At 38.1% G+C, this 20,670-nt stretch overlaps 5 protein-coding genes across 5 annotated transcripts; 2 read left to right on the top strand and 3 right to left on the bottom strand.

Moving 5' to 3' along the window:
- Nucleotides 1-1,590: 1,590 nt before the first annotated feature.
- On the bottom strand, nt 1,591-5,508 carry Cbr-nac-3 (the record flags this gene model as incomplete). The annotated part of the gene is made up of 8 exons (XM_002641457.1): nt 1,591-1,728; nt 1,784-2,468; nt 2,552-2,668; nt 2,716-2,850; nt 3,222-3,362; nt 3,448-3,713; nt 5,236-5,343; nt 5,398-5,508. The coding sequence occupies 8 exons, from the start codon at nt 5,506-5,508 to the stop codon at nt 1,591-1,593; spliced, it is 1,701 nt and encodes a 566-aa protein (XP_002641503.1).
- A 6,694-nt stretch (nt 5,509-12,202) lies between these two features.
- Nucleotides 12,203-15,527, bottom strand: Cbr-spe-41 (the record flags this gene model as incomplete). The annotated part of the gene is made up of 16 exons (XM_045244139.1): nt 12,203-12,463; nt 12,510-12,590; nt 12,640-12,705; nt 12,749-13,103; nt 13,153-13,322; nt 13,375-13,488; nt 13,752-13,860; nt 13,905-14,028; nt 14,072-14,296; nt 14,339-14,468; nt 14,515-14,798; nt 14,844-14,975; nt 15,023-15,116; nt 15,162-15,323; nt 15,368-15,464; nt 15,508-15,527. The coding sequence occupies 16 exons, from the start codon at nt 15,525-15,527 to the stop codon at nt 12,203-12,205; spliced, it is 2,424 nt and encodes an 807-aa protein (XP_045094115.1).
- Nucleotides 15,528-15,844: 317 nt separating this feature from the next.
- CBG09795 lies at nt 15,845-16,750 on the top strand (the record flags this gene model as incomplete). Its single annotated transcript, XM_002641455.1, has 5 exons — nt 15,845-15,894; nt 15,943-16,046; nt 16,096-16,223; nt 16,271-16,600; nt 16,649-16,750. The coding sequence occupies 5 exons, from the start codon at nt 15,845-15,847 to the stop codon at nt 16,748-16,750; spliced, it is 714 nt and encodes a 237-aa protein (XP_002641501.1).
- A 323-nt stretch (nt 16,751-17,073) lies between these two features.
- Cbr-pph-6 lies at nt 17,074-18,460 on the top strand (the record flags this gene model as incomplete). Its single annotated transcript, XM_045244138.1, has 8 exons — nt 17,074-17,159; nt 17,204-17,293; nt 17,339-17,451; nt 17,512-17,614; nt 17,685-17,811; nt 17,858-17,977; nt 18,037-18,247; nt 18,318-18,460. 8 exons carry the CDS (start codon nt 17,074-17,076, stop codon nt 18,458-18,460), a joined length of 993 nt encoding a protein of 330 aa, XP_045094114.1.
- Nucleotides 18,461-19,397: 937 nt separating this feature from the next.
- On the bottom strand, nt 19,398-19,996 carry CBG09793 (the record flags this gene model as incomplete). The annotated part of the gene is made up of 3 exons (XM_002641453.1): nt 19,398-19,436; nt 19,625-19,828; nt 19,934-19,996. 3 exons carry the CDS (start codon nt 19,994-19,996, stop codon nt 19,398-19,400), a joined length of 306 nt encoding a protein of 101 aa, XP_002641499.1.
- Between the last annotated feature and the right edge of the window lie 674 nt (nt 19,997-20,670).

Genomic DNA, 20,670 nt, shown 5'->3' with positions numbered 1-20,670 from the left:
GAATATTCGGTGATGCATTAATCATATTCAGCAGAGTTGGGTTTGAATTTACAAAACCTGTAATAAAAGGGCTCCTTCACTTTTAACTTTGAGCCAATTTATTTTGGTTCCTGTCAAAGATAAAAAAAAAATGTTAACTGACAAATTGTTTATCATAATATCATAAACAGTTCATCAATTCGCACATTTTTCTATCGTTGACAGAAACCGAGAAAAAGTAATTCAAACTTGACAGTATGGGGGTCCTTATATTACAGGTTTTGTGGCACCGTACAGAGTTTGGTGACTGTAAATATAGTTCTTGGTAAGCTACGCAGCTTTAAATTAATCTGACTGAAATAATCTAACTATTCCTTTAGAAACTCTTAATAAAAGTCACACTCATGTGTTAAGCAGCTTGGAATCTTTGTCTGGCCACTGTAAAATTATTTTTTGAAGTATATGAGCAAAAACTAATGCCTCATTTTCAAGGGTTAAGTTTCTATGTTAGCTGACGTTTGACTTATTTACACTTGGGTAATATTTTTTTAATGCGTTTTGAAGCGAAATCCGTATTACAGCATCAATTTTATTTATCATCTGCTTATTTGAAAAGTTTTGTAAAATGTTTCTTTTTTGCATCAAGTTCGAGCCTCTCATCCCAATCTCTTCTTCCGCTTGAGGGATTTCTCATTTCAAACTCTTCAATGTCTGAACAAGAAAAGCACCCATCTCCGTCCGTCGTCTCGTTGTAATTGTAATCCAAACCCTTTTTGACGGTATACCCGTATGTAACCATATATCCCCCTCCCTTTTTGCACAGTGCTATTGTTTTGCCGAGTGTGCATATAATACCACACATGTGTTCCACTTTTCTTGTTGGAGGTGCGTTTTTTCTAGGTTCCTTTCTGCATAAATAAATAATTAGAATAAAAAAAGAGGGAGGAGGAAGAACATAAATTAGCATTACCTTCTTTTCATTGGAAAAACCATAAAACTTAAGTGATTCAAACGTATTCTTCTTCTTCCGTTCTCGGACATACACACAATTTCATTATACTTCTTCTTCCTCAGAAACTTCTGAATGTCTCGGGATGATGGGAAGGTCACATATATAGCAAATGCATTTATTAAAGGTAGATCCGCAAAATGTAATAATACAAAAAATGCAAGAGCAAAATTCACCAGGTCAAAAAAGGGGAGAAGGAAATCTTCGGGAGGACAAGAAAACGATAAGCGAAAGAATTGAATACACCGAGAAATCTAGATTCTACACAACGGAAGCATTTTTAGATCTGTATTTTTTTCTGTCGAAGAATTTTTGATGATGGATGAGCTGGGAGGTTGCAAACAAGTGTGTGAAAAAATGAAATTGTGTGGTTGAAGAGGTCCCGTACGGAAAATGACTAAGTCATGTATTGGTAAACGGAATAATAATGGATTTCTGGATAATGTAGATAGCATTACCTAGAAATGGAGAAACAGAATATACCCAGAGAGGATTCCTAAGGAATGTGTGAAAACAAGATAAGAGATAAGCAAGCAAAACAGGAGAATATTTGAGAAAAAAAAACAAAAGAAGAGATAAAACGATGGGAGAATGTGTCTAATTTATGGTGTCACTGTACTGTTGACGATTACCGCCCATGTTGGAAACTCGAGAAGTGGAAGAGTTAAGTATGCAATACTGTTCATGTACATGACTGTCAGAATCAGAAGTTCAATTGAGATGATGCCACCAACGAACGCCTGAATTTTAGAATTTAGGATTTTCAATGAGATCCGACTTCAACATTTGACCTACCATATCTGATACTTTGACCATTCCACTTCCGAAGACAATCGCATTTGGGGGAGTTCCAACAGGGAAGATGAAGGCAAATGAAGAAGCCAACGTTGTCGGAAGCATTAAAGTGAATGGATGATGTCCTGCTCTCTGAGCAAGTGTAGCTACGATTGGAACAAAAATGGAAGCAGTCACAGTATTGGAGCAGATATTGGTAATGACCATAGCGATGAGCATAGTCAAAAGTTGAAGAATCCATAATGGAAGATGTTCGATTGAAGAAAGACTGGTGCCAATCAAAAGAGACAATCCCGATTCCTTAACTCCAGCAGCCAAAGCGAATCCTCCTCCCAAAAGAAGGACGACACTCCATGGAAATGTTTCCTGCATTGTTTTCCAATCCATCAGACATCCTCTTTTCTTTAAATCTTCCTTTTTGATGTAACTTGCGATGTCGGGCTTCTCCGATGGAAGAACGAAGAGTAAGAAGGAGACAATCATTGCAGACGTGGCATCAGTATAGGCTCCTTTTTTGAAGAATACACTGAATCCAGGAACGATTCCAGGGTTACGGAAGATCCAAAGGGAGAGGAGGATACAGAAACAGACGAAGACCGACTTCTCAGCATAGGTCATTCTTGGCAGTTCCCGATATCTGGTATTCAGCATTTCGGTGACAGCTTCGTCTTTCTCTGGGGCATCTCTGAAGAAGTTCAAATTGTTAAGAAGTTCAAATTGTTAAGAAGTTCAAATTGTTAAAATTCCTATAGGAATTTGTTAAATTACCTCAAGAAGAACCAAACCAGTGTTGCCCATGCCACTCCGAGACACAGAAGCATCAAAGGATAGGCGAAGAAAATCCAGGTGACGTAGTTCAGAGATCCATCGACTTTCGGGAAAAGCCTGGAATTCAAGGTATTTGGATTTTTAATATCGAATTGGAAGCTTACGCATTGAGTTGTCCCAACATGACCAGATTACTTGGTGTTCCAGTAGCGGTTCCTGTTCCTCCAATATTCGCAGCGAAGCAGATGGAAAGAACGAGTCCTGTTGCCATTTTCTTGCATCCTTGACGTCCGCGTTCTCTGAAAAAATAGGGGAAAATTCTTACTTTTCTTTTCATTGTCTGCAGTTCATCTTCCAATATCACAAAGCGATTTCTAAAAGTCAAGCCCCTCTGTTTTCTGTTACCTCGATTTATCATCATAAATCTGAGAGAGCAGCCAGCTCATACACCAGTTTTTGATGTGAGATCAGTGATAAAACTCTTTAGTGATTGAGCTATATCTGTTTCATCGGTGGGAAAAATACATAGTAAGACGCACAAAGCACAGAAAAAAATGAAAGTGTTCGTTGCACCTTCTCTGTGCAAATAAATAAAGTTTATTCTTTTTTTAACATCAGATAGAAAATTTTTGTTTCCCGTTCTTTGTCTTTTGATTCCTTTACTACTTACCCATTTGTTGGATGGTGTTGGAAGGAGGAAATCAACTGTTGTACTACACTTTGCCCAATTGGAACCATCATTGCAGTGGTGGCAGTGTTCGAGATAAAACTGCTAAGCAATGCAGTGACTGTCATAAAACCAAGCATGATCCTGCAATCGAAAGTTTATTTTTGATGTGGGTGAAAAAAAGAAGTTAATGTGTTTGCGAAACGAATGATCCTTTAATCAAACTAACCATTTCGGCTCGCTTCCTACTAATCGTAAAACTGAAAGGGCGACACGTTCATGTAGATCACACTTCTCAACAGCTGCAGCCATAATTAGACCTCCGATGAACAGGAAGTTTGTGTCATTCATATATTCCTTAGCTGTAGTGTTGGCATCAAGTACTCCAACCAAAGGGAATAGAACCACGGGTAACATTGCAGTTACAGCCAAAGGCATCACTTCGGACATCCAGTAAATTGCAATGATGCACACGCAATAAGCACATCTCCATTCCTGAAAAAAAGATCAGTTTGAAAAAGAACAAACTACAAAAAGGTTTGTTTTGTTCTCACCCCCTCTAATTTATCAAGAAGTGTAAATACAGTTCAGTTCAGTTTATGTCAATATGTGTGTATCTTCAAAACAAAGAGAGAAGAATTCCGGAAGAATGCAGGTGGAAGAAAAAGAACTTTTCGTTGTTCTACGTCATGAAAAAAGTGACGTTTCTCAATTTTATGATGCCAGGCGCTATAATGAGAAGCACACAACAGGTCAGTCAAGTGATAGGTTGAAGAGAAGAGGAACAGGAAATTTACTTCCTTCAATTTAGATTTGATGGCTCTGTTTCTAGATTTTGCAAGATTTTTCGCGTTCTATGGTTTTTGAAACAATTGGAATTTTAAATTTAGGTTTAAATTCTCTACTGTCTCAATTGTTCAAAGTGGTGTACGGTGAAAGTTTTTATTTCATAAAATGTTTTGAAAGTTATCTACTGGCTAATATTTTTTCCAAAGAAATTTTTTATTCAAATACCCCGAAAAAAACGCTCTTGAAAATTAAAAAAGGCGGCGAATAGGGACGAGGTTTTGAATTCCCGAGCAATTAGAAACCTAGGCCACTGCGGTGGGACTCCTTCTTAAAGATGTCCGACAGTGGTTTTTCAGGTTTTTTACGTGGCGGAGGCAAGAAAATCCGGGAAAAATTCCACGGAAAAAAGGCGTCCGCCGCTGTGGCCTAAGTTTCTCACTGCGATGGAATTCAAATACTCGTCCCTATTCATCAGCTTTTTTAAGCAAAATTTTCCCTTTCCACGGCGTTTTTCAGGGATTCAGGTCTTCTTTGAATTTTTGTGCGATAACACGAAAAATATAATTTTTTGAAAGTTTTAATGCAATAAAAAGTTTGGTGGGAGTCCAACTTTAAAAAACTTCTTTAAATTTTGGTAACATTTTCCATTGTCTCAGTTGTTTTGAAAATTTAAATTCAAACTTCTAGGTTCTTGAAATTCTGTAATAAGCTCATTTTATTTTCCAGCTGGTGACCCATTCTTTTCTTTACTTAACTATACGAATTTCAAAATTCTCAACCCATCTGGCAAATCGTTCCATCGTCTTATTTGCAGAGAGAACCCAACAACTCTTCCCCCTCCCAACAAATTTGCTCTCTCTCTCTTCCAGAATCATCCATCCCGTTCCACTCTTTAGACACCTTCTGTTTTGATATATGCACAACGACAGGAGAAGGGGACACTGGGACACCAAAAAAACCAAGCACAGAAAACGAATGAGCGGGCGAGGGATCGAAAGCTTTTCGTGTGTCTGTGTGACGTAGCGAGAACAGAAGAGAGCAAGTGTGGAGGAAGGAAATTGTCATGCGAGGAATTGAGAAGGCGTCCTCTCTCTCTCTCCCGAATTCTCTCTCTCTCTATTTCTCCATGCTTTACTTACTCTTTATTTTTCCTAATAGTTTTTTTTTACTTTTTTAAAGGGCTCCATTCTTCTTCTTCTTGGAACCGACCCTTTCCCTCTAAACTCACCGGTCCTTCCCACCACAGCATTTGTCCAAATAATAATGGCGTCAGAACGAGAACCAATCCATTCTTCATTCGACGCAACAGACATAGCAGTCGCTCCTTGTTGGACACCTAAAAAAAACAGAAGATAAAGTACCGAACAAAGAAGTTGAGTAATTCGGGTACCTCTCTGGAGACAAAATGCTGAACGAAATTGGTGCTCGAAGAGCTTTCAAGCATCCGTTGACGGCTCTCCGAGTTCTCCGGCCATCCGGACAAATGGAGGGAGAGAGACATTGTACCGTAGTGCTGGTCCAGTATTACAGATAGGATATGGATAACTGGAGTAACTGAAAAAAACGATAGTGGGGGAAAAAAGAAAAGAGAGGCGAAAAGAGATGGGAGAAACGAGCGGGAGGAAAATTATGCATTCTAAGAAAACGAAAGAGGGTCGAGTGCACCGAAAAAAAGACACTTTTCGGGTGATAATTGAAATGTGCAAGAGTTCGAAAACGAATGAGCTTGAAGAGTCATTAGAACTAACCCATTAAATAAGTTACCCTTTTAATCCTGATTCAAAAAATGTAGACTTGCCGAACAATTGCCCTTTGGATCGGAATTTCAAAAAGAATCAAAATCTCAAAATTGTGAGAAAAAAGTGAAAGATAGAAAGATGAAACTTTTGAAAATCGGGTGAGAGAGAGCATCGAACAGCAGGACCCCCCACCCTCCGAAATCACTTTACACTCTGGAAAAAGAAGAAGAGAAGATGAAAAAAAGATTCAAAGCTCGAAAACGTCTGAAACGTCCTCGCCGCAATGTTTCTATTCTTCTATCTTCTCCCGACACTCCGTGTGTTGGTAAAATAAAAAAGGGGCGGAGGAACCAAACTGAGAAGCCGATGGCGCCAAATGAGCAAATGAAAGTGGGCTCTGCGTGTTGCTCTGGGAGAAGGGAAAGAAAAGGAAAAGAAGAAGAAGAATGAGGAGGAGGAAAAAGTAGTAGTAACGGAAGAAGAAGAGAAGGACTAGGGAGGAGCAAATGCACGACATAGACGGCTACTGAAGAAGAAAAGAGGAAGAAGTGGTCAAAAGGAAGAAGAACAGAAAACGAGGCAGGATGGAGGTGATTAGAATTTTCTAGGTTGTTGATAGTCTTTGGACTTTTTCTACCAACTCAAAACACAACTAAGCTTTCGTCTGTCCAGTTCAACCCTCGGACAAGAAACAATACCTGAGAAATGACGTATTTCGTTCTTGTACCAAACGGATAGAATGTTTCTCTCTAGATCCAAGCAACCACCCCGTTCGATAAAACGTCTTTCTAGAAAACATTTTCGAAAATTGCTTTTTTTTTTTCCCAACATGATGCAAAAGGGAAAGTACAACTGGGTACGGTAGACATGAGAAAGTTGGAATCGAAAACAAAATTCTTTGAAGGTTTGAAGTCACTGGCTAGAGGCGGCGCTATGACAACAAATCTTGGCACTGCGCCAAGTATTTGTTATTTTTATGTGTACCTCTCTCCATGACTTTTTTCTTGATAATGAAAAGAGAATAATCTCACGCCTCCAAGTTTCTAGCAAGATGGATTTCGGGGAAAAGAATTATGCTTTCCCCGTGGTCTTATCTCTCCGCCAGATTTTATCAGGTCTAGACTGGGGATGAGGAAATGAAAAGGTTTTTGAATATGCTGTTGAAAAAGCAATAAGCTCAAAATGGACCTCAAACTACTTTCGAACCTGTGGATCTCGGATACAACTCAAAGCTCCCAGAAGTTTGAAAGTACCGTAAAACCAGAAATAGAAGCTCCCTTGGCGTTGGACTTAGAGTCAATTTATCTCGATTCCTGTGAGAGATATAAAAAAGTTGTCAACGGATAAATTGCTTATCATAATATCACCAACCTTTTATCAGTTGACATATTTTTGATAGCTTTCACATTAATCGAGATGACTGAGCTCAAACTTGACAATGTGAGCACCCTTCTATTACAGGTTATACGGTAAGAGCTTTTGGGTTACAGAAATATGAATATGAATACATGAGAAGAAGAAGAAAACGTAAAAAAAGGACAAAAGGACACCGTCTTCATAATACAGTTTCTCATCTATAAACTCCCCCCTCCCTCACTATTTGCATGACATTTATTGGGAAAAAAATGAGAAATGACGACACAAGTACAAGTATCAAAGAGGAACACATCTTGAATTGAAATATATTTCTTTGACATCTGGAGTTATTCGAATGACTCGAGTTTCCGGCTCCGGGGATGTTGTTTTTACACCTGACTCTCTTGTGCGTATATTCTCGTTGCTCGGAATGGGCGTGTCGTTATTTTTTTTCACGGGAATGTGATGAGAAAAAGAAAGAAGGAGAAGGAGGAGGAAAGAAAGAGACTAGACACACTGGTTGATGACTTGCAAAAAATGTTTGACCTGTTGGATTAGAAAAAAAAAGGAGCCCTTTTTTCCAGAACATGACGTAAACCGAAACTCGATCCGGAAAGTTGTAATGTTTTTCTTGCTCCTCACGTGGCAGGAAAAAAAGCAAAGTGCTCAGTCTCTTGGTCGGCGATTTGTGTGGCGTCATGAGGTCAACATTTCAAGAACAGCCGAATGTTCAGGAATTGAGGTCCTTCTTGAACTCTGGGAGAAATTTTTCGAACAGAAAATTTATTATTTTTAATCTGGGGAAAGAATAAACAGAAGTTGCATTGGGTTTTCATAGTTGCATTGGGAGATTTTTGTCAGAATCACTAAAAATGCAAATAACGATACGTTCCTGAAATTTTTATCAGAAGCTTCTTTCTAATTCTGAACTGGCAATTGGCGGCTGAACGGCGGATGAGTAGAAACGGGTGTGGGGATGTGTCGGCTAACGGTGAAAAAGTTATGCAAACTTTCAGGTTGATAAAATATTCTAAAACTTGTCAGTTCAGAAAATGGTTAGAAAATTAGGATGAAGTATCTGAAAAGAACGTAAACGCCTCCTTGACTGGCTTAGGCTTATTTACAGATTATCTATACTTCAGTATATTTTAATGCTTTTAGTGGTACTTATTGAATCCTGTTTTCAACTCTGTTGAAAATTTTACAAAAAAAGAATCAACCGGAATTTTTAGCGAATTTCATAGAACGTTGATTTCATTTCTGCTAAGAATAATTTCAGAAATAGCAAATTAGTTTCCAATCAGGGCTGGGCGTAAAATATTTTTAACGGATTCCGTAAAACGTAAAATTTACGAATTTAAAAATCCGTAAAATTCTGTATTATCCGTAAAAACCGTAAAATTTGCAAAAAAGCTGTTTTTGGCAAGAAAAACCTATTTTTAGGCTCAATTCGGCGCTATTTCAAGTTTCTTGCAAACTTACAATTCAATAATTCAAAAGTTATGAATTTTCACACTTTTAACAACAAAAATCTCAAAACTACCAAAAAATTTTGCCGATTTTTCGGTACTAAAAAAAGTTATTGATTGCCAGAAACAGTCATTTTGCAAATTTTACGGTTTTACGGATACAATTTTACGGAGACAGAGAGCCCTGTTTCCAATGGACTAGAATGAATTTAAGTACAGAGTCACTTTTTTTTTCTAACAATCACACATTCTTGGAATTCAAAATTCTTAAATATCTAAAATATCATTTCGGAAGTCATGCTTCCTTTTCTATTCTCAAATGACAAAAGAAACTGAAACAATTCGTGAGAGGGGCCTTCTATGAATAATCGTTTTATAAGCTCCCAAGTGATCCTTTTCCTTCTTCTACAAAGGGAAAAAACGGAAACGAGAGTGTCGCTTAGACACTTTCCGGCTTTTCGCGCAACGACTTCTGGTATGAGTCATCAAGGAAAATCGTAAGCATGTCTTCTGAAAATAGCCAAACTTTTTATATACTGACCCAAGAACCAGAATTCCACCTACGGATCTTATGTACCGAGAACTTTACATTAATTTGTATTTTTGCAGTGGTTTGATTTCTGAAACCTTAATCTGAAAACAGTTAAATCAAGAATTCCTTTTGGCACTCTGTTTTCAGTCACGCACTCGCTTATTCATGATGTTTTTCCACACAGATTTCGGATGATTAGCAGTTAGTTCTCGGTGTAAATAAATGTCTTGTTCTAGAGATAAAAGTCAGTCTCGTATTCTGTGCAAATTGAAGCCTTGGAAAACAAAAAAAATATGTAAAGAAGCGTCTGTGGAGCACCTGATCGTTGGTTAGAAATCATTGGAGAGAAAATAAAACTGTTCCAAAGACAAACGGAAAGAAAAAGATACTTCCTGGATATGAGTGGCGTCCAAAGAAGACATCCATTATGCTATTCATATATAATTTATGAAAGAAAAAATGCCAGCGAAATTTTTTAGTTCTGAAATCAACCGATTGTGATATGCGTTCGAAAAAAGTATTCTTTTTTGAAGTGCATCAGTCTCTTTTTCAAAAAATGTCTTCTCAAAGTTGATTTATGTTCATCGCTCCCTAGTGGATGGAGCATTTCTCATTTCAAAAATTTTTCTGATATCATCATAAATTTGAAAAAAATACGTGGCTTGTGTTTTGGATTGAAAACCACTCAACATACAAATATAAGTATTCTTTCCCTACCGTAATCCTTTTAATTTTTGAATGTTGTTCGCTACAGTAACTCAGGTAATTTTGGGCGAATTGCCCACGGTTTAGGCGAATCGCCCAACGAATAGGCCGCCTTGCCCCCACGATAGGGGCAAGGGCGCCCATTTCGTGGGCAATTCGCCCATTTTCAACGCGTTTTTGCGGGCTCGGCTTAGCATTGCACCTACGCTCCTTGTTCCAGTTATGCTATTTCAGTTGAAAACACTAAAACAGTTAGCTTATAATCGTTTATTAATCAAGAAATGTTATATTTGCAACAAAAATACACAAAAAATGACAAAAAAAATTAGAGATGGTGTGTTTCGCCTTCTGGCTCGGCCTCAACCCATAACTGTAGAATTCTGCACCATTGAATACCGTTCTCTCTCTTCTGTTTTGAATAGGCGCGCGGTGTGATCCATGATTTCCAGTGTCGCCCATCTTGACTTGCCTCGAAGAACTGTCGCCTTCTTTGTCCGATTGCTCACTTCGTAGCGATCTGTAATAAAAAATTAGTCATGAACACAAATTTCGAACAATCTCAATAGTTGCTAAAAACGGAACTGATGGAAATGACAGAACTTCCAGACATTTTTCTATTGTAAAGTCAAAGCGACTGTCGCAAATTCATTGGTATCAAATGTTATAAACTTTTCCAAGTATGTCATTTTTATGATATTGAACTCCGAACATATTGTTTTTTATCTTACCTGAGATCGACTTGAATCACCGATTTCCGCTACTTTCTCGTGCGGTTTGGGGGATAGCAACAGAGGGCGCTCGACTGGCAAGACATTATTTTTGGAATCTGAAAAATATAGGTTTAAATACACGAAAACTGTCAAAAAATCACCAACCTCGCTAGAGTCCCACGAAGAGAGATAATCCAGTGCATATTCATCAGAATCTGCCCAACCTGAAACTCAACATTATCTGTGCTTTTTGACCGAGAAAGGGATTGGGAAGTTTTAAATAATAATCGAATTATATACGCATAAATATTACATTTTGAGAAGAAATCGAAACAGAAATCAAGAAAACAACAGGAAAACGTAAAAAGGTTGAAAATATCGTGGAAAATGGAGCCGCTAAACAAGGCGCACCCCCGTAATTTCGGAGTGTCGTTGCCGGTAAAATGCGAGGGAAGTTCAAATCTGTGTCCTTAAAGCACACGATCTTCTCCATTCTGTATAAACTTGATGGGTATAATAAAAATTCGAAAATTTCTATAATTCCTTTCAAAAAAAATCAATATCAGTTCAAACTATTTTGCTACCGTAGACACTCTAATCGCACGCCACCCGAATCGTCAAATTTGAGACCATGTATCTCATTTTCTGTGAGAGATGTCAAAAAGTGGTTAACTAATAAAATGTTGCTGATATCATGATAAACATTTTGTTAGTTGACAACTTTCTGATATCTTTCAAAAGAAGTGAGATACATGCTCAAAGTGGACGGTCAGGGTGGCGTTCTATTAGAGTGTTTACGGTATTATCAGTTTATATTATGTGCTACACATCCTGTTTTGTCTTTTTCTCAAACAGTCTCAACATCAAAAAGACAGTAGTCCTCACAAAAATCACATGTTAGCTTTCCGATAGTAACAGTTTTGATTTTATGGGAATATATTTCATCTTTGATTAGAACTTTTCTAACTTCAGTGACTGAAGTTCAGTCCCTGGCAGACTTCAAGAAATTTTTGACTTCAAGAAATGTTTGACTTCAAGAAATTTTAACCAGGAAAATGTATTTCATATTGTGACGAACTTTTTTCCAAAGTTACAATTAGGGGCTCTTCCATTACAGGTTTTACAGAAGTTTGTTTTAATCGGTTCGGTTTTAAGTGACGGAAACCATGGGCAAGGCTTGGGCGAGGGCTCGCCCAACCGTCGCCCCCTTTCTCTTGATTTTTTTTTGCGCAGCTATTCATCAAGACTGATGCCCCCTCCATGCCACACCCATGCCCAGCTGGGAAATTTGCCCAAACCAGTGGACGGGAGCGCCAAATCCTTGCCCAGCTGGGCAATTCGCCCAAATCAATAGGCGTGAGCGCCCAACCCTTGCCCAAAATCCCCTGAGAATCCTTTCTATTTCCGATTTTCCCCCTACCGTAACCCTTTTCATTTTCGATTTTTTTTCAATACAGTTATCCTTCCCATTTTTGAATATGATATTTCCCGTTACAGTAACCTTTTTCATTTTCAAATATTTTCCCCTACAGTAATCCTTCCAATTTTCGAAAAAAAAATTATTTGATTATTAAGAATTCAAAAATCACAAAACTGAAAATCAGAGAGTTTTACTAATGAAGACAAGAATAAATGCAAACAGAAACAAAACTATTTTATAAACGAAAAAGAAAAAAGTAACGATTTAAACCGGTAAAAATGTGATTCCTTTCGCCGCCATTCTATTGGAATCTGCTGTGGGCATCGTTTTGGATGTATCCGTAGACGCTTTGGGTGCTTCAGGTCTTGGAGCTTCCTTATTGCTTTCATTTCCATATTCTTCATATTCTGGAACAAACATCCTTCGTGTTTCTCTTTTTCTCCATCCTTCATAAGTGTTATCCATTGAATAAGCATGAAGACCAGATGACATGAACGAAACGTGATTCGGAGGTTTCTCTTCCTTCTGGAATTTTTTTTGGACTTAAAATAATTCAAAAGTTAAGACTCACATCAAACTCGGATCTCCAAATTGTTTTGTATTTACATTCCTTAGCTGCACAGAATCTATTGAACATAGTGATAAGAAGACTCTGAAATTTCAAACCAACATTTTCTCTTATTATCTTTTTCAGATACTACCAAGTATTGAACTTCAATCTCTACTTCGTCCTGATTTTTGGCTGGTTTTTGTTCCAAAGAACGATTCTGAAACTAAGTTTTGCCTTATTCTTCACAATCTATATCTAACCAAATTTCTGTGGAGGCTATGAGCAATGACACAAAATAGATTGAACGGTGGTGGCGCAGCCATCTCCCAGGATACAAATTCTGCGTACATTGCTGCTCGTGTATATTTGAATTCCATTTCTTCGTTATCAAGCACCTCGTCAGCTTTCTTGACAAGCAGTGACGTCATCAAATTGAGTACCGTGATGATAATAATTCCGTGATAGAGAGCTCCAAGAATTTCCAGAGTTGCCGAATTGAGTTGATGAGAAACTGGGTCCATGTTGGATCCCGTGTTTCCAACGACTGTGACGTATGTTGAAGGTCCCAGGTATCCAAAAATCGACCAGAACAGATTCTTTGACGATGTCCCAATTCTGAAAACATGATTGAGAGATTTAAAACTAAATTGATTTGCAAACTAACGAATCATAAGACTGCGTTGTTATGGCTTCTGGAGTGTTCTCTTTGTGAATCGATTTTCGACTCAAATATGGACTGACGAGTATATTGAGACCAACAGAAAATGAGATAATAATAGTGGCCATGATCAGAAGGTATGTGTACGTTTTTCCGACACATTTTCCAATTGATATCTTAAATTAAGAATGAATTTAGGTTTTGGAAATTCAATAGGGTTTCGGATACCACAGATCCTCCGATTCCCTTGATTGTTTGAATGTAGTAGAAGCATTTAGAAACTCCAAGAACACAAGAAATCGAAAGGAATATCTCATGAATTAATTTAAATTCTCCCGATGGCTGAAATGTGATATGAAACTCGTAAAAATGTATATGTTTCCTTTAATAGAAGACCACCCAAACCTTCAACTTTGAGCTCATTTATCTCGGCTCCTATAGGAGATATCAAAAAGTGGTCAACTGATAAAATATTGATGATATTATGATAAATTGTTTATCAGTTGACAAATTTTTGATATCTTTCACAGCAACCAAGATAATTGAGCTCAAATTGACGATTTTGGATAGGCTTCTATTAGAGGAAATACGGTATGTTAACATACCCAATGCATTCTATCTATTTCGGATGGATCGAAAAGTTCTCTTTCGGAAAGTGTGCCAATGAAGAAGACGAACGAGATTAAAAATGAGGAAATCAGAACAACATCAAACCTTTAAAACTATGTTCAAAACAAAATCCTTAATAAAAATCCTACCATCTCCACCAGAAAGCGAAAAAAGCCGCACTTCCAACCCGATAAAACAGTAGTCCTCGTTCCAAGAATAATCCAAGCATGTAGGCGTAAATGAGGTATTCAATGGTTTGAGTGACTACAATGCCTGAAACACAGTGATTAACACAATTTTCAAAAATTGACTATACCATCAAAACCGTCTATATAAAAGGGAATTGTTACACGAGCAATTGCCAGAATCAGGAAAATGATATAGGTGGTGATGTGAGCAATAAATCGAGCAAGTGGAACAGCCATCGTAGTTCCTTTTTCAAGGGATATCATGTGCATCATGATTATAACTGGCATAAAAATAGTTGCACGAAGTGAACGCCACAAGTCTCGTTTCGGCTTGTTACCAAAGTTGAGCCAATCTGAAATTAAGTGTCAACTAGATCTTCTCGAAGATTCGGTACCTGCTCGAAACACTGATTTGAACGCTGTCTGTGAATTGGTTGAGCATGTGAATTGTCTCATTTCAGAATCCATTGCCATCTGAAGGCGAGGTGAAGAAATATCAGACATTCGCTTGTCACAGTAGCTCTTCTGAAATAGAAGAAGAATACATGTATTCAGGAATCTAGTCACTAACATTTGCAACCAGAAGATTGAACTCTTCTGATCTCCATGCTTGGTCTGAAACTCGTGTCAGAAAACGTTGAACATTTGCTTCTAGATGACGATAGATTTCCACGTGTTCCAAACAATCATCTTTAATCAGGTGTTGTAGATCATGAGCAATCGAGCATGCTGAAGCAAAGACATCACTTGTGGCTAACCAGAGATACGATTCAGAGGAAATTGCACGCATGACGTCGACTAGAAGAGCAGGAGATCGGTTTGTCACTGTTTGGCGTTTGCATAGCCGACATTCACCTGTCAGAATCAGTACTTTTTTAGATGAGATCCTTTAAAACGAACATGTAAGAAAGTGTGGAATCTGAATGGTGTGACCTCGAAGCAACAGGCATTGAACGATACTAAAATTATTCAGAATACAAGCCAGCATCAATGGTGTCATGTGAGGAGGAAAGTGAGCAGAGTTTGCACAACCTGAATTTGAACTTTCTCGTTATTAATAAAAAATGAAGATTTTGTACCACTACGCTCCAAAAATGGACAATCTATGAATAGAGCAAGTACAAACTCAACAAGAGGACGACTGCCAGTTGCAACAGAGAGAAGAAGAGCTTCCTAATTTCCAATGTAAAGAAAAGCTAAAATTGTTGTCTAACTAACTTTCAACGATTCTTCGGATGATGTATTCAGAAGAAGACTCTGAATAGCTTGAAGTCTTCCATCCTCACTACCCAAAGGTAGAAGATAGCTCAAAAATGACCGTACTTCTGAGTAGAACTTGTTTTTAACAGCTTTGTAGAAATATGATATTGCGTCTAATAGCTAAAAAAGATTTCTACTTTTTCAGCTTTTGATATTTCACAAACCAATGGGTCTTCATCATTCCATTCCTGATGACCGTCAAACCCTTCTTCTCGTTCCCCATCTATTGTCCTGTACTTGGATAGGTTCTCTTTTACGACACTGAAAACGGTTACTGTATCTGTGCATATATCTCCTATCTCACAGCAATCTAGATTTCGGCATCGAACTTGATCCTTATGAACTACTAAAGTTCAGAAAACAGTTGTCAGTGAGCCTCGTTGTCTATGCCTCCTACATCCACGTTGGCATCGTTTTCAAACGCGCGCGCAAATTAGGACAACACGGGCATTTAGTGAAGAGACGCAGACAAATCGTGTTTCGCGCCAACGAGAGAATCAGGTCGCAGACATGCTTGCGCTCTTCACGATATGATGAAATGTTTGAACTGGACTTTATTCATCGCATCTGGGTTGTATTCTGAAATTCTTCTGTTTTTCGAATTTTTCGAACACTGATTAAGGTCTGTTTTTGCAGAAAAAATGCTTCGCAAGGGTGTCGCTTTCGTTGGACAAGCTGTTCGCCAAACTTTGTAAGTGAAACCTTCAAATTTGGAGATTACGAATAATATGTTGTTCAGGAAAGCTCAAAACCAATTGCAAGTGCAAAGATTCAGTGCATCAGCTGCTCAATCTTCAGAAGAAGTCAATTATGAAATCAAGAAAAACGGAAAGAGACTGAGTGGTAAATTGTCTTCTGAATAACGAGTCACAATGAAAAGCAATCGTTCCAGGCGTCGATTACGAAGAAGTTGTTCTGACTTCGATTTCTAGCGAAGACAAAACCCTCATTCCCAAAGCAGCGTTTGATGTTTTACTGAAAGAGTATGATGAAGTACAGACAGAGAGTAAGGATTTCAAGGTAATACATTTTTAACCAGAAAAAATTCCTAGAAACTAAGATTTCAGGACAAGTATCAACGTTCTTTGGCTGAGACAGAAAACGTACGCCGTCGTGGTATCAAGCAGACCGACGATGCAAAAGTTTTCGCCATTCAATCGTTCTGTAAAGACTTGCTGGAGGTCTCTGATATTCTTGACATTGCTGTCAAGTCTGTGAAACCGGAAGAATTGGAGTCTGGAGGAAAAGCGTTGAAAGATCTATTCGAGGGAGTTTCTATGACACGGACTGTGTTGGCAAAGACATTTGCAAAGCATGGGCTTGTCACCGTCGACCCAACCAACCAGAAATTCGATCCAAATCTTCATGAAGCCGTTTTCCAAATTCCATCAGCAAATGTAAGGCTTTTAACTCTTTTAGCCTTCAACTATTATCACTTGTTACAGGCTAAGCAACCAGTCGGACATATCGAAGTCTGCACGAAAATCGGATACAGTCTGAAAGAACGGCCGATCAGACCTGCTCAAGTTGGAGTTGTATCACAGTAAATGAATAGAGCACAGATAATCAGTATTCTATGAATATTTGATATTTTCTTTTCTACTTTCTGGTTTTAGAATTTCTTGTAGTGTTTTAATTTTGTAAATTCAATTGTTCTGTTTGTTGTTTTCTTTCTCTTTCTGATCACTTAACACTTCTTTTCCGTTTTAGGATACTTTTCTTCTGGTTTTCTGTTTTGTTTCAAATGAATCATGGTGTCGATTGATTGCAAATCACAATATTTCTTTATCGATTTTTGGTTCTCTGCCTTATCATTATCTTCTTTGTCAAAACTGGTAACACAATTTTTTTTGTTTAAGTTTGTTGTAGAATGATCGACAGAGTAGCTGAAAATATTCTGCGAGTTTCGGTATGCGATGAAGGAGAACTCGAGAAAAGCACGTCTCATCTGATAGGGTAAAAAATGTTTAACCCAACCAAACAAAAATTTACATTAATAGGTCCCGGAAGATCGAGCCAGAGCAATGGATTACATGGGCCAGCGAGTGCAAATATCTTCCAGAGTCCGATGCTGTTGCTCTCTGCGCAACGTAAGGAATTCCACCAATCATTAATCAATCCTATATATTTCTTAGCTTAATAGACCGTCTTTCGATGGAAGCAAACGTTGTTCCAGTTTCCTCACCAGTTACAATTTGCGGTGATATCCATGGACAGTTTTACGATTTGTTAGAGCTTTTCAAGACAGGTGAGTGTTTTGAATTAATGTTTCTATATTTTTTGTTCAATATTCACTGGTTGTTTTCAGGCGGAACAGTTCCAAACACAAAATATGTCTTTATGGGCGACTATGTGGATCGAGGACACTACAGTCTCGAAACTGTTACTCTCCTATTCTGCCTACTTCTCAAGTAAGCTATTTTCAGTTCTTTTAAACAAGTTTCGAAATCTTGAATTTTAAGTAAAAACAACGTTTTTCAGGTACCCAAATCACATTACACTCCTTCGCGGAAATCACGAGTCTCGAAGGATCTCCAACGTCTACGGGTTTTACGACGAATGCCAGAATAAGTACGGACACGGAAATGTGCACAAATGGTTCTGCAAAGTAAGACAGAGCTCCTGACTGCAAAAATATCAATTTGGTGTTCCAGGTGTTCGATGTGCTTCCAATCGGTGCTCTCATTGACGATTCGGTTCTTTGCGTACATGGAGGACTTTCCCCAGATATCCGAACAATCGACAGCTTGATGCTGTTGGACAGAGCTCAAGAAGTTCCCAACAAAGCGAGTTTTCTTATAAAGGAATCGAAAATTAATTGGAGATTTTTCAGGGTCCACTTTGTGACATTATGTGGTCGGATCCAGATGATGAGGTGGAAGACTGGGTTATAAGTCAACGAGGAGCCGGATTCGTTTTTGGTGCGAGAGTGACAGAAGAGTTCTTGGTGAACAATAATCTCTCACTTCTTTGCCGATCTCATCAGCTTGTCGACGAGGGATTCAAGTATATGTTTGGAGAGAAACTCGCGACGGTTTGGTCAGGTTAGTAACATCACTATATTTGTTGTAATATTCTATTTCGTTAATTAGTCAAAGAAATGTATTTTTACAGCTCCCAACTACTGCTATCGTTGCGGAAATGCCGCCGCTGTCTTCGAAATCGACGGAAACAAGCGTTCAACCAAATACTTCAATGCAGTTCCAGATGGAAATCGAGAGAAACCAGATCGCGTTGTTGCTCCGTATTTCCTCTAATTATCTGAATAATTCCCATTTTTTTTCCTAAACCTCTCACCCTCTTTCCACGGCTACATAATTCAACCCTTTAGCAATATATTTTTGGAGTAAAACTCTAATACCATCTTATACTCTTCGTTCCCTCGGTTCATGTACTCGATCTTCAAATTTCGATTTTCATGTATTCATTCACTTGACTGTTTTTCTTTTCTTTTCCTTCTTACAATGTTTCAGCACAACACCACCTCGCTTTTCACTTCGTGTTTTTGTGTTTTTTGCTCATTATATTCATTTGAAATTTCTGTAAGCTTTGTCAGGGAATGTGATAATTTCGAATCTTTATTGATGGTAGTTTCCCAGAGAGACAAGCAGCAAGAAAATGTACAGATTTGACGACTAGTTGGCCAGTGATTTTCATAGAAAACTGGAAGAGAAGAGATTTACCCAGAGCACAGGGAAAAAACATAAAAGCAAATGAATGGTAGAAAAGACCCATTGGACAAGTGTGTTTAAAAAATTACTGTTTTCTTTTTTTTACGACAGATGTTCGTATTGTTAGTTGTTTTGAATTTATACAGAGGAATGGAGACAATGGAGCGGGTTATTGTCGAATTAAAAAAAAATGACACCTGAGAATTCGAAAACTTTTGCTTTTTTTGACCTACGAAAAAGTGCGGCAAAAACTTAATATTTCAGAATTTCGGCTCGTTCGAGCTACTTTCGCGTTTAAGTTTAGTTTTTTTTGCTAATAAATAGATTCTAGAGATGCTAACGATCATTTTTATACCAAGAAATCAAAATTTTGTTCAGAAAATCCCACTAAATTCACATAAATAAATTTGTTAACTACAGTATCCGTTTTCGCTCCGCCCCCTCGTAAATCGACACGAGCGCCGTCTCCGAGATTTTCAGGTGTCACTTTTTTTAATCCGACAATATCAGGTGACAGTAATATTTACATGACGGATGGAGGTGGTGGCGGTGGGTTGTTGTCCTGAAAATTAGACACTTTTTTCAAAGTTCCTTCTTATTCTGAAAAATTTTGACTGGAAACATAATTTTATAGAATTTAGTCAAGAAAACCATCGTGATGATTTTTCGTGTTTTGTGTGAGTTTGATGAGAAAGCAAAAAATTGACCGGTCAATTACTGGAATGAATTTTTAAAATATAGTTCACATACATTGTTTCCAGCACTTCCAGTTGGTTTTTCAACAGCATCCTCTGGCCGTGTTCCCGATCTCATTGAATTTGGTCTCATTACATAAAGTGCCATCGCCATAAAAGTCCACAAAAGAGTCCACATGAACATTGTATTTCCTCCTCCACCACTCAATCCATCGTTGTCACATCCGGTATCCGTGCAGTCGGCTTGAGAGTTTCTCAGCTGCAAAATTATTTTCTTTGTTTGCTGATATTTCTGGAACTCTGCAGAAACTATTCAGTCAGCACATTATTTCGCTGACGTAAGAAAATAGATTAGCACTCTTACCATAGCTAGAAGTCTTTGCATAGCTGACTCATGATCGAAGAAGCACTCGCACGGATCGCTCATCGTCTTCTGAAAATATAATAGTAATAATTTTAAAACTCGAAAAGTGAAGATAATTCAAAAAAAATCCACCTGAAAAGTTGGATTTTGAGAGCGAATTCGCAAAAAAAGAAGTGAAAGAAGAAGGCTGAAGCGGAAGGGAATGGAACACGAATGCAACGTTGCCTAACGAAACGAATGCTCAAATGAAGAGACGGAAGAGAAGACAGAAAAATAAAGCCAAAAAAATCATCTGTGTAGGCGGAGAAAGAAGAGAGAAACATAGATGGGTTGTCGTTGGTTTATGAATGTTCATCATGGGAAACAGGAAGTTCACATATTTCAAAATGGGAATCGAAACGGGCTCGATCGAAAAAGTGACTACAGTAATCTGAAATCAACGAAAGGAACTTTAGACAATTGAAACTTATTTAAATCAAAATGTTGAAATTCTTATTATCCTGAGCAGGCAAAAACACCTACAACTAAAAATTTCGCTTCGAAACGATTTTTATTCGAATCGGTCTTATGTCTTATGATGTTTCCGAACTTTTTTTTGGAGTCTCGCTCCCCACAGTAAAAATTGATCTGCAACACGGTGTTTTTTATTTTTCGGAGAGACCCCGGAAATTCCGGGGAAAAAACTCCGGAGAAAAGTGGGCGGTATCGGGGGCGGAGCCTAAATTGCAACCCTGGCA

The sequence above is a fragment of the Caenorhabditis briggsae genome (genome assembly GCF_000004555.2).
Source record: "Caenorhabditis briggsae complete genome, chrIII, whole genome shotgun sequence".
In the NCBI taxonomy this organism is placed as follows: Eukaryota; Metazoa; Nematoda; class Chromadorea; order Rhabditida; family Rhabditidae; genus Caenorhabditis; species Caenorhabditis briggsae.
Note: the sequence above shows the minus strand (reverse complement) of the source record. Positions and strands in the feature narration are given on the sequence as shown.